The 13,838-nt window shown below is 42.2% G+C and overlaps 1 protein-coding gene across 6 annotated transcripts in view; it reads right to left on the bottom strand.

Annotated features, from left to right (window-relative positions):
• The window catches only part of KMT2A (lysine methyltransferase 2A), a 78,520-nt gene that overhangs the window by 30,967 nt on the left and 33,715 nt on the right, over positions 1 to 13,838 (bottom strand). For 5 of the 6 annotated variants that reach the window (XM_047694059.1, XM_047694053.1, XM_047694055.1 and 2 more), the window contains 10 exons: positions 12,148 to 12,325; positions 10,815 to 11,049; positions 9,176 to 9,240; positions 8,383 to 8,760; positions 7,958 to 8,031; positions 6,659 to 6,790; positions 5,981 to 6,094; positions 1,789 to 1,935; positions 1,041 to 1,136; positions 688 to 808 (listed from right to left, as the gene is read on the bottom strand). In XM_047694059.1, the coding sequence (XP_047550015.1) occupies positions 688 to 808; positions 1,041 to 1,136; positions 1,789 to 1,935; positions 5,981 to 6,094; positions 6,659 to 6,790; positions 7,958 to 8,031; positions 8,383 to 8,760; positions 9,176 to 9,240; positions 10,815 to 11,049; positions 12,148 to 12,325 (1,540 nt within the window). The remainder of the gene's footprint in view (positions 1 to 687; positions 809 to 1,040; positions 1,137 to 1,788; positions 1,936 to 5,980; positions 6,095 to 6,658; positions 6,791 to 7,957; positions 8,032 to 8,382; positions 8,761 to 9,175; positions 9,241 to 10,814; positions 11,050 to 12,147; positions 12,326 to 13,838) is intronic. The other variant, XM_047694054.1, reaches the window with a different exon arrangement.

Below are 13,838 nucleotides of genomic sequence, written 5' to 3'. Positions count from 1 at the left end.
GACAGCCTTCATCAATTTGCTTTATCCATGCACCCCCACTACTTTTTTTTTTTTAAAGCTTTATTTATTTATTTATTTGACAGAGAGAATGAGCACGAGCAGGGGAGCAGCAGCAGGAGGCAGAAGCAGGCTTTCCACTGGATGGGGAGCCTAACACGGGACTCTATCCCAGTACCCTGAGATCATGACCTCAGCCATAGGCAGATGTTTACCCAACAAACAGAGTCACCCAGGCGCTCCCCTTCTGTTATCCTTTACTTAATAGATTACTTTAAAATAAATTCAATAATAAACTCTGTATCATTATTATCATAAGTCAGTAAAATGAGTTATTATATAAATTTTTCTAACGTAACTACTAAAAATGTTTGACTCAGTACCACCTAAAATCATTTCTGGAACAATCAAATGTCTACATACCTCACACTGGGAAATACTAGCTTAAAGCATTTCTTCTGTGGTTAGTTATTACAAAAAGTCCCCTTAATTCTTCCCATAGAAGTTAACAAAGCATCTCTAGTTGCTGTAATACTCCACTGTAAAGAGCAAGATCAGGAACTTAGTAAATGGGTCTAGATGGTGTCTCTGGATAAAACTTTTTACTTCGTTGCACTGGAGTGTCCAGTTCTCCTTCAAAACACCAAATACAACTTCTATAAGTTGACAAAACTCGCTTTTTAAAAATACCTTTAGCAAAGAGTTTGGCACAGTCGTGGCACAGTGAGAAATCGTGAGACCACTGTGCATCCCACCCTTTGCCTGGAGTTGTGGATCCACAGCTCTTGCAGCGAACACACTTGGTGCAGATCTGGAAAAGGAAAACAATTCAACGGGAATTCCCTATTTTTAAGAGCTCATCTCATTTAAAGAGACCTCACACGCAATCCGTTTCTCAAGTTGAACTCTTTCCTGGGTTGGCTCTTCCTAATAATGAGACCGAAAAACGGTCACAGGGACATACTCCAGCAAGGGGATCCCCGTTACAAGCCCAAGAGCCCCAATGTCAGTTCTCTCTGCAACCGCGTCATACGGGTACTCACCCAAACTTTCTTTTTCTTGGTGGGCTTGGTGGGGTAGTTTGGTCCCAGGCACTCGGGGTGATAGCTGTTTCGGCACTTATTACACTCCAGCAGCTGCTGTAGGGAACACAAAGGCAAGGGATGAAGAGGTACACGCTTCCAGTTATGAAGTAACTAAGTCGCGGAGATGAGAAGTACAGCCAGGGGAATACAGTCCGTGAGACTGTCATCATGTGTGACACGAGACGGGGACCGTACGTCTCGTGGTAAGCACTGAGTTGCACACCTAAAACTCACATCAGATTGTATGTCAGCTATACGCCAATAAAAAAAAAAATGGAAGAAAATGTGAAGGCAAGAAAGTGGGTATCACACACACACACACACACACACACACACACACAGATGAGCTTTTAGTGCCCATTTCATATTCACCTTCAAGTAAGTATTGCACGTCACTAGAACAATTTACATTGTCTCCTAAATTATTTTACTCTCAAAGAAAGCAGTGGGACTTGTGTCCTGCCAAAGGCACCCAGATGAATATTCTTATCAGGCAAATTGGAGTTTTTGGGGGGGATTTTATCTAATGCCACATTTTCTCCTATATTCCCCAAATTAAAACATAAAAATAGGCAATGAATTATACCCAATTAAATAGAACAGACTAAGTCAGCAGAGGAAAAATATAGATACAAAACCCTAACCAAAAGGCAGAAACGGAGGTAGAGAATAATGCTCTAAACAGTTCTGTTACTTAGTTTTATACCTTGGTAGCCTGATGCTGCCTTCCACAAACATGACAGAACTTGCAGCGGCGACAACACCAGTTCTCCAGCTGGTCCTCCAGGGGGCGCTCGTTCTCCTCTAAACAAAACTTGTGGAAGGGCTCACAACAGACTTGGCAATACACAAACTAGGGTAAGACCGGAACATAGAAGTTGTCAAATAACATGTAGAGACATCAACCAAATGCTATTTACAGACTTCAGGCTTTAGGAGTCCAATGGGGGCGGTGTGTGTGTGTGTGTGTGTGTGTGTTTCAATTTAACACATAATCATTCAGCAATGACTATGAAAAAAAGCACAAGATTAGGCACTGCAGGAGACGCAGGGGCCTAAAGTAATAATGGTAGAATTTAAAAAGTAACAAAATAAATATAATCCCAGATTTACCAGAATGCACTAAGTGCCGAAGGTGAGGTACAAGCAAGAGCTATCGGAAGGGGAGGGGGAAAGAGGGAGGATTAAAGGCTTCCTACAAGATACTAAATACAGTTGTAAGTTCTCGTTTGTCCTTTCCATCTCTACTTGTAGAAATGTTATTTTCATGTTAAGGAGTTTTTTAAAAATTTAAATGAGGATGACCCAGACTTTTCTTTTAGCCATAGCAGAATTATTGGGACAACTGGTCAAAGCTAAATAAAGTTTATAGATTAGATAACAGTAACTGTTAATTTCCACACTTTGACAGCTATACCGTGATGATATGAGAGAATGACCATGGTTTTACAAAATACGTAGTAAAATATTTAGATGTAAAAGGACAGGTCTACAACTTCCCAATTTTTAGAAAAAAATGTGTTATATATATAAAATGTATGTATATATTTCATTTCTCACTTTGTAAAATACAGACACACAAAGAAAAGGATAAAGCAAATAAACATATGAACATTTGGGAAATGTGGGTGAAGGGTATATGGGAATTCTTTGTACTACTCTGGTAACTTTTCTGCAAATCTGAAATAACGTCAGCATAGAAAGTTTTTAAAAATTCTAATGTCTGGGGATCTGTAGGTGGCGCAGTTGGTTAAGCACCTAACTCAGTTTGGGCTCAGGCTGTGATCTCATGGTCCTGGGACCAAGCTGGCGTCAGGCTCTGCACTCCGCGAGTCCGCTTGAGTCTCCCTCTCCCTCTGCCTGTCCCCACTGTGTGCCCCACCCCCACCAATAAACAAACAAACAAACAAACAAATCAATAAATCTTAAAACCAACAAACAAACCTCGAATATCAGAATTCATCAAACACTGGTTACACTTTAGCAGGAGTATGCTGCAAACAGTGGACTAGTCATTCTCTAGCTCAGTTTTTAGGAATCCTGTGGGGTTGCTGTGCACAACTACACAATTTAAATTAAAGCAATTATACTCTGAAAGAAAAAAACCCGTTTTATCACAGAAGTTGAAGGACTGGAGCTACAAGTTATTCCTGTGGGCAGCATTGTGTGGAGGGAAAGCATTAAGATTATGGGCAAAAGAGATACAGTAGACCCCTGACATTTGTGAACTGAATATTCTTAGTGTCAGTATTATCTAAAGCAGCCCCACCACTTGGAACAATGTTATTGTTCATAACAGTCATGAAAATATTTGCTTAATGATTGAATACCATAATTTATAATGGTATTATATTATACTATATATATAGTATGTATATGTGTGTATATATATATAAAATATAATATATATAATATACTATATATTTTACTACCATACAATTTAACATAGCAAGTGGGCAGGACTGAATCTCTTAGCTAGTGAGTCTGCCTGATAGCTCAATATGTACACGATAATCTGGTCTTGGAATTTCTTCATGACCTTAAAACACATGTGATAAAGTAACAAGCTAAGGAGGTATTCTGGAAGTGAGGACTGTGACAAGTCTAAGTGACAAGTCTAAGTGACAAGCTACTGCTTCCGATTTAAAATCGTGCTTTTACTTCTTTATTGCAGAGGTGGCAAATACTCACTGCAAAAGACTCGAAAGGATAAAGAAAAATTAAAGAGAAAACAAGGCACTCCTAATCGAATCACATTTTCAAGATTTGGTGTAAATCCTTCCACAATTCTTTCTGCATATACATTTTTAAAACAATGTCCAAAACCCAAAATGGGATCACGCTTTACATATACTACTTTGTAACCTGCTCTTTTAACTCAGTGATGTGTCATGGACGCGTCAATATCCATCTATATTATTATTATTATTATTATCTTTGCTCTTATATGCATATCCTATGATTAAAGACTCCCGCCCCTTATTGACAAACTTTAGGTTGTCTCCTATTTATTATCATCATGAACAGTACTGAAATAAACCCTTGTGTTTACCATATATAGAGACAGAAGGGTTTAATCACATATATATATGTATGTATTGTACACACACATATAATCACACATACCTATGCATGCATATACCTACTTGTTGACTTCTCTAATTATATCCTTAGGATAAATGCCTTGAGTGCCACTGCTGGGTTAGACAGTATATTCATTTTAAGGATAAATATGTATTTCTGAACAGTTTCCTCAGAAATAAGGACTGCAACTAACTTAGATTCCACCAACAGGAAGTCCCTATTTCCACATGATCCTTTTCCCGCCACATGATTTTTTTTTTTTTTTTTTTAAAGATCTTATTTATTTGATAGGGAGAGAGATCACAAGTAGGCAGAGAGTCAGGCAGAGAGGGAGAAGCAGGCTCCCCGCTGAGCAGAGAGCCCGATGCGGGGCTCGATCCCAGGACCCTGAGATCATGACCTGAGCCGAAGGCAGAGGCTTAACCCACTGAACCACCCAGGCGCCCCATTCCCGCCACATGATTTTTTAAAAAAGATTTTATTAATTTATTTTCGAGATTTTATTAATTTATTTACTGAGGAGAGGGGGGGACAGGAGAGGGAAAGAGAATCTCCAGCAGACTCGGAGCTGATGCGAGCTCCATCTCTCATCCCTGAGATCATGACCTGAGTTGAAACCAGGAGTCAGATGCTTAATCAACTGTGCCAACCCAGCGTCTCTAAAGATTTTACTTTTTTAAGCAATCTCTATGGCCAATGTGGGGCTCAAACTCACAACCTCCACCAAATGTGCTAGCTGGCACCTCTTCCCACATGATCTTTTTAATCATGCTTTAACGTCCAATTTTCGGTCATTAGAAGGCTTAATGACGGGGCGCCTGGGTGGCTCAGTGGGTTAAGCCTCTGCCTTCGGCTCAGGTCATGATCCCAGTGTCCTGGGATCTAGCCCCGCATCGGGCTCTCTGCTCCGCAGGGAGCCTGCCTCCACCTCTCTCTCTCTGCCTGCCTCTCTGCCTACTTGTGATCTCTGTCAAATAAATAAATAAAATCTTTTAAAAAAAAAAAAAAAAAGAAGGCTTAATGACCCCTGCTCACCATGTTTTTATTTCTCATTTTGTGAATTACATATTCCTGTCCACAGCTTATTTATTTTTATTGGGCGTTGTTCCTTTTTCTTATTAATTGCTAAGAGCTCTTTATAGTCAATGTAAGATCGCTATTTCTTTTTCCAGAAGTGCACTATATCATTTCTGCCATGTTTGGACATTTAGCAGAACTATCAGAACTCTAATAAAAAGAGTGCATTTAAGAGATGAGACCATTAAAACGTTCACACTCAGTAATTCTGCTCCTCTACTAAGAAGCAGATTCCTTCATGAAATCTATAAAAAACTTTTAAAGCATTTCATTAGCTGGATTAATGTGAGGCCAGTAGGGGTGCCCGGCTGGCTCAGTCGGCTGAGTGCAACTTTTGCTCTCTGGGTTCTAAGTTCAAGCCCCACACTGGGCATAAAGATTACTTAAAAAAAAATTTTTTTTTAAAAGATGTTATTTATTGATGACAGAGACACAGCAAGAGAGGGAACACAAGCAGGGGGAGCTGGAGAAGGACAGGCAGGTTCCCCACTGAGCAGGGAGCCTGATATGGGGCTTGATCCCAGGACCTGGGGATCATGACCTAAGTCTAAAGCAGACGCCCAAGCACTGAGCCACACAGGCACCCCAAAGATTACTTTAAAAAAATAAAAAATCAAAAATAAAGAGAGGATAGTACCTGCTACATACCAACAAGACAGAAGAAATGATTTCTTTCATCACAGCAAAATCATCTACCATTCAACTGTCTGGGGGTACCGAGAAGCAGCTTCTCTTACCTCTACGTGCCCACTGCTGGCACAGAGAAAGCAAACCACTCTGGGTGTTATAGGGACAGAGGTCAAGATTCCTAAGCCTCCCATCTCCCACACATTTTCTGCTTCACAATCCTCCTGTGGAGAGAGAGACGGATCGTTTACGCAAGTGTTCTGGAGACACAGCTTTGGATTGAGAGCAAGGCCAGCAAACATCAATTCCGAGTGACACTGGAGTGGCAAGAAGACTTCGTTTCAGTGGGTTCAAGAGTTAACTGCTGCTTTAAAAAAACGGTTCGTTTCAGACACAAACTGTTAAAATGCTCACCTACTGGTTTAATTCATGTTAACGAGAATGCAAAGATACCCCGGGAGTGACTTTTCCTTAGAGCTTTGCTGATTCAAGCAATCATCATGGTTGGAGAATTCTCACGTGAAAGAATTATTTCCTCAGACGCTGTTCTCATCCAAATGCACTTTTTCGCTCAGGCTGATGCCAGCGTTCATTTGTCTGCTCGTAAATGATGACCTCACGACACGGACCAGAGCGCTCTCACACCTGAACCGCCCTGCCAACGGGGAGCTCTCACTCCCTGACTGGGTGCTGAACTCCCCCTCTTTCATCAATACCCTGGATAACACCATTTTTCTGATTTGAAGCCATCACGCTCGACATGTTACATGGTCACGAAACACTTTTACCTTAAAGTCCACTCTGATCCTGTGGACTCCATCGGTGGGGATCTTTTGCTTCGAACTATTGCCATTGGAGAGAGTGCTGAGGATGTTCAAAGTGCCTGTGTTCTCCTGCTTACTGACTGGAGGTGGCTTTTCCTATAGAGATAGAAGATGGATAAAGAACAAAACCGCGTCCCACTTGCCCATACTTTCACAGCAGGTAACAATGCAAACAACCGATCTACTTAGGAGCTCTGGAAACCACGCTTCCAACACACGTATCCCACAGACACAGAGAGTTAATCTTCATATTCTTTTTTTCCATGGAGGCATTTTATGTATGCATTACAGCCCTAGAAGAATTCCGGGACTTTCTCCCTCTTGTGGGTTCTTGTCTTGCTTTTTCGTGGTCCATGATGCCAGCTGAGGTTGTTGGCACAATAAAACCAAAGAGACGGCATGGGAGCAGTTTATTCTGCCGTTTTCTCCATCATTTTTCTAGATCTTTGGGCTGCACGTCGAACCTGGGGTTTTTCATTCCACTCTTGTTAAAACGGATGGTCACAGCAGTGTTCGCAGCTCTGTGACCATCAGTGATTTCAACTCGTCAGGGTAACCATGCTTTGTCACCACAGTTAGAAGCCAGACAATGACCTCGGAGCAAGGCTTCCTAAGACCCTGGTATCTGCCTCTCTTTCGCATTGCTGGTGCACTAGCAAGGATGCTCACCACACCATTATGGGGGCACAGAGAGACGGCAGAATGAGCCAGAAGAGTCTTTCTTTTTTAACTTTTTTTTTTTTTTTTGAAAAATTTGTTTATTTGAGAAAGAGAGAAAAAAGCGCACGTTCTCAGAGAGAGAGGGGCAGAGGGAAATGTGGAGGGAGACTCTACGCTACCCTGAGATCATGACCGAAGAGAAATCAAGAGTCAGACAATCAACCGACTGAGACACCCAGGCACCCTGAGCCAAAAGATTCTTAAAGACCTCTCTCTCCTCATAATAAACATAGTGGACATAGGGAAGGGTGACTGCTGTAGACCAGTATCACTAAAGCATGCTCAGGGCAAAGAACAGTCACAGTAAGCGCCCTGTGGTGTCAGCCTAAGCACGGAAGGCCACAAAGAAGGGGAAAGACAAAAAACAAAATGAGCTAAAGCCTAACCGGAAGTTCGTTCACTTTAAGGAAGTCCACTGCCATCTACAGAGAAGCAGATCCAGGGGTTCACTCACTCAGTCACGTAAATGTCAAGGATAATACTATGTCCCTGCAGAATGGAACACATCCCTAAGCAATGGCTGAGAAACAAATCTCTCCTCACCTTTTCTTTTGGTTTTTGTTTTACAGGAATACTTGGGCGAGGAGCCACTTTTTTCTGCTTGCTTTGCTCTGGACCTAAAGAATTCAAAATAAATTGCAGTCAGATGCCACTAAACTCAGAGTTCGTGCTAAACAGCAATGACCACCTTAGGACTTACTGGCCTGTGAAGAAAGGGGCATTAGAAAACACAAAAACTGACTTAAACTCTAGGCTTTACAGAGGAAAATAAGACAATACCTCCAACTTAACTGGTTTTTGTTTCTATTTCTTTATTATTATATAAATAGCTTAAAAGAGAGCTAATTTTCCTTAACTAAAGGCTCAAAAATATACATTTTGGGTTTCCAAATTCTGTTTAAGAAAGACACTGGTGTTCTTTGCTGCTATTTCTGGCTCAGCAACTTCTTCTTGCTTTCTTCACTCACCTGACTCTGGTGGTGGAGGCTGCTTTTTCTTGGGCTCACTAGGAGCGGTCTTGGGAACGTCTTTTCTCGGTGGTGCTGTGCTGGATGGCTGTGGAGGGGTGACTGGCACTGGCTGGGAGGCCTGCTTGCTGGACTTCCTGGAAGCTGGCGTGGTAACTTGTTTGGATTCAGGAACTGGGGCAGGGGCGTTCCCTTCTTCGCTCTTCTCCTCGATGGGCTTTCGAGGCGGAGGTTCACTATTGCTTTTCTTGGGGACGGGGTCCTCTCTTGCTGACGGGGCAGGCTTCTGCCCAGAGTCCACCATGCTCTTCCCAACGCTGCTCTCCTTGCTCTCTTTCTTTTCGCTGGTTTTAGACTTTTTCTCTTTCTTTTTCACAGCTAGGGGGAAAAAAAACAAGATGATTTATCTGTAAGAAGTGAGAAAAACTCTTTTTAAGACAAAAAGCAGAGGGATGTAGTACAATCATGTTCATACTGCCCTACAGCTGAGTCGACACTGGAAGGAGCGAGCTGGTCAGGTGAGACGGGGGTATTTGTGTCACTCTCGGAAACGGAATGGATGGAATTGTTCCAGGAATTTAAAAATTTTTTTGATTATGGAACATTTCAAAGTAAAGGGACTAGTAAAATGAACCCTCATGTAACTGCCACCCAGCTTCAACCACCACCAACTTGCTGGGAAGAGCAGTCAAACAACGAATGAACGGGCAACTGGCATTCTATTTACATCAGATGTACATGACTCTGGCATTAGAGCAGGAAGCATTTGGGGAAGATCTTCAGACAACGCTACCTTTTGCTTGCTTCTGAAGGTAGGCTTTGGAAGGCATCCATTGTAGATTCTGACATTTTCTCATCCTAGGATGACAAGGGACACCATAAAAATCAAACAACATTTAGAAGGAAAGCCTTGAAACAAGTGTTAATTTGTCTGCAGAAATCAGTGAACCCTCATTAGGGTTTATTTTAGGGCTGAATAAAGTACTCAGATTCAGTCTGAGCCTCTGAATGCTGCGATCAGCAATTTTACCTACCTTTAGGGTCTAAAAAGAATAAATATCAAATTATATTTGAAATGGGACTCAAATTTCTTATAACCCAGTACTAACTTAGCACCACACACACAAAATCATCAGCTCGTGTTTCTTAAAGTCAAACTGGTTCTGCTCCCTTATGAGATTAATATTCATATAGTAATCTGAATAAAAATGGATGCAAATTAACCAACAAGTCCTTTGTTTGACACCACGATGCAACAGATCTATTTCAGGGGGCTTTGATACACATTTCACTCCTCAATTTAACTAAGAAACTAAGACTTACTCTGAAGTTTGAAACTGAGCTGAATACATTTCAACCCCTAAATTACAGTGCAGGTTTATCCTGCAATCATGTACCTTCCTGCTGATCTGTGATTTGTCTCATTTCTTTCCACTAGTGGGACTGAGACAAGATTCTTGCTTAAGGCCAGACTAAAGCAAAACCCAGAACTACTTACTGTCTCCTAGAAACTGTCTCCCTTGAACTAACTTCTCCCAACCACATTTTCTATAAATCACTTTCATGTTACCATTCATTCAGCAAATACCTATTGCTAATATGTCCTCCATGTGGCAGGCACTTTATAAGATGCTCGGTCACTAAAATTTGTTTGCGCAACTTTCTTGACCCATTTAAAACAAATTATCCCAAAAGGCAGAAAGTGAATCCACAAACTGACTTAAAAAAGGGAGAAGAGATCGAGTAATCAAAACTTTCAGATCAAAAACTCCATGTGCATGAAAATACTCTGGGAGTTAGAAAGCGAAGGGCCCTAGACTAAGATATCACCACTTTTTTCCTCAATGCCATAAAGATTAATTTCAATTGACCTGAAAAATTATAATATAAATAGATATAATATATACATTAAATATAAATTATAGCTCAGTTATGTGTAAATATTTCATTTACATGTGACTTCTATATAACTGATATAATGTATAAAATATAAATATATAAATTCGTCAGTGTTTACATGGAACCCCTCCAGAGCTGCACTGATATGGTAGCCACTAGGCACATGTGGCCATTTAAATTTAAATTAATTGAAATGCAATGCAATTAAACAGCAGTTCCTTGGTCACACTAACCACACCTCCAGTGTTCTACAGCCACGTCCGGCTAATGGCTACCACGTGGACTACGCAGACAGAGACTACTTCCACCACTGCAGGACTTTCTCCTAGACAGCGCTGCCCGAGTATTTCTTATTTAAGGACAGCCCAAACCTGGCCACATCACAAAATCCAACTCTGCAACTAGCCTCGCACGTCAAGGAGACACGACACAACCACACTCAGCCTTCGGCTGCATCCCTGCAACAGTCCAGGCATGAACACACAACCGCCATGGCTGAGAGGTCCACACCTCAGAGGAAGACACCCACTCACTTGCAGCACTGCTTCTTTATATTTCGGCCACCAAACTTGGGTTTGTCTAAGCAGTTAGTACAAACACCACAGTCCTCAGGCACCTGGCAGCCGGGACACTGCCCACACCGCCTGGATCGTCGCCCTTTCTTTACTGGAGGTTCCTGAGGCGCCTTGTTTCTGGTAACGGGTTTAATTGGTTTGATGGGCGGAGCAAGAGGTTCAGCATCTTCTGAGCCAGCAACTGATGACTTGTCTGTTAAAGAAACGTGTCATTAGTTCGGAGGGAGTGTCTAATTCCTTCTTGGGAGCAGAGGCGGAATTCCTCAAAATCCATTCCTATCATTATATACATCCAAGCCTCATTTTAACTGGGACTCCAAAAATGAAATACATCATAATAAAAATATTCTTAGGCAGAAATCAGAGCCTGTTTTAAATAATTCTTTAAATTTTTTAAAAACGGGGGCGCCTGGGTGGCTCAGTGGGTTGGGCCGCTGCCTTCGGCTCAGGTCATGATCCCAGGTCCTGGGTTCAAGCCCCACATCGGGCTCTCTGCTCAGCGGGGAGCCTGCTTCCTCCTCTCTCTCTGCCTGCCTCTCTGCCTACTTGTGATTTCTCTCTGTCAAATAAATAAATAAAATCTTTAAAAAAAAATTTTTTTTTAAAACGCCTATAACTTGCAGCTTGATGGAAGCAGAAAGCTGAACACTGAGAACAAAACACAGTCTAACCTAAAACCAAGAATGTGAACTGAATGCTTCCTAAGATTCTCTGAACCTCTCCATTTTATATGAGCAGTCACCTAGCATTTAAGTCATCCAGCGTCAAAATGCAACCATGAGAATGTGCCTCCCAGACCTCCAAGCACAGGGGACGGAGCTCACTGACCAAGGGCCAACGGCTGTGCTCTGAAATCCAGCGGTACACCGAGGCCACACTTACCACAGGGCTGCTCCCGGGTAGTGACTGAGCACAGCAGGGATACTAAGGCGGGCCCGTTCTTGGAAGACAACCGTCAGCTTTTGCTCAAGGACTCCCTGACAGCCTTGCCAAACTCTCTGGGAAAACAGTCTGGGAAGATTCTGCCCCACCCTCCCTCCCTCTCTCTTTCCTTGGGGTGACACTTACACAGCAGCCTGACTGTTACCCAGCCTTCCCCAGCTCCCTCCCATTTTCTCTCTTGGGCACTTTCTCTAGTGTAACCCTTGCATATTTAATACACCCTTGCCATTTGCTTTTTGGAGGACCCAGACTAACACAAAGTGCTATGAAGAGCCTACTAGGTATCCCCAGAATGACCAGCAAACTAATCAAATCTGCTCAGACTCCAAGGCTGACACCCCTGACCTACCATCATTCCCCATGGAAGACAAAATCTTCTCTCGTTCTTCCCATGGTAAGGCACTCAGGGTGGGCATGTCATCAGGAAACACAGCTCGTTTTCGGCCAAGGGCAACGGCAGCTCTTCTGCAGACATGTTTAATGCGGGGTCCTCGCACAGAGGTCTCTGATGAATCACTCTCTTGACCCTGAATAAGAGGCAAGTCAAAACGAACAAGAGCAAGCACACGTTGAGAATGTAAATAAATGAAGCCAAGGTGTAGCTGGTAGGTTATTACAACCTAGAACCAACATATACAGTTCTAGCTATTCCCAGATGACAGGCCATGACAATCTACAGAAATCGATTAGCTCTGTATTCTAAAATTGGCAGCCAAAAAGGGGGGCAGGGCTCTTAATAAAAAAGAAACAGAAATCAACTAAGTTTTTATTTGCCATCATACCGCTGCTTTAAAACTACCCTCAAAACTCAAGCTGCATTACGCAAAAGTTTGGCCTGGAGTTGAACAGGGCTTATCTAATCACAGACTATTTCTTCTATTTCCCTGATCAACAGAGAAGTAGGGGAGACGACTTATAACTGTACGCGTGAAAGGCTACAGCTCGGCACAGAAACGTCTCACATTTTAAAGAGCCGCTGCTCCTATCACTAGGAGGCTAACCAAAAAACATCCAAAATGGTATCAGAAATAAATCCCATCATATTCCTGCCAGAACTCTCAACTGGCAAAATTACTAAATGTAAATATGGCCCTAGGTTGAACAACATGAAAAACCTAAATGTGTGGTCATCCTAACCTAACCTGGTATGCGGGCATAAATACATTATCTGCTATGGCAATTTTTAAAAACTGGTTTCTAAAAGCAGGTTTTCTCAGAAGAGGACAGTGTCCAGCTACCTTGGTAAAAAAAAAAAAAAATAAATAAATAAAATAAAAATAAATAAATTAAATTAAATTAAAAAACCTGTTCTTTGTAAAATTTGTCATCATCTTACCGAACTGAATCCTACAGCTTTTCTGCCTTCAACTTAAGGCTAAGTTATTCTCATCTGTGTTCTGCCAATGCTTATTACCTTCTGCTCTAATCACTTGCTACTCAGAGGAAGAGAAGCCCCTCCACAACCCTGTTTTTTCTTTTACTTTTTTTTTTTTAAGACTTTATTCATTTATTTGACACAGAGAGAGAGACACAGCGAGAGAGGGAACACAAGCAGGGGGAGTGGGAAAGGGAGAAGAAGGTTTCTCGCTGAGCAGGGAGCCTGATCCGGGGCTCCAACCCAGGATCCCAGGATCACGACCCGAGCCGAAGGCAGACGCTTAACGCCTGAGCCACCCAGGCGCCCCTTCCACCCCATTTTCTATAGTAAACGACAGTAAACCAATTTGACTACAAAAATGCATCTTTAACATTAGGTCACAGATTCCACTATACCAAACCCATGAGGTACAGACTACCTTTCAGCCTTAAGTCACCACCTTCCTGTGCAGCCCAGTCCAGCCATCAGCCATTCCTCTCAAATGTCTCATACTTTTTCCTCCACCCACACTGTGCCCTCTGTTTAGAATGTTTTCCCTATGGCACCTGGGTGGCTCAGTCGGTTAAGCGTCCTACTCTTGATTTCAGCTCAGGTCATGATCTCAGGGTTGTGAGATCAAGGCCTGAGTTGGGTTCTACACTGGGCATGGACCTTAAGAATCT

This window comes from Lutra lutra, chromosome 10 (assembly GCF_902655055.1).
Source record: "Lutra lutra chromosome 10, mLutLut1.2, whole genome shotgun sequence".
Taxonomy (NCBI): domain Eukaryota; kingdom Metazoa; phylum Chordata; class Mammalia; order Carnivora; family Mustelidae; genus Lutra; species Lutra lutra.
Note: the sequence above shows the minus strand (reverse complement) of the source record. Positions and strands in the feature narration are given on the sequence as shown.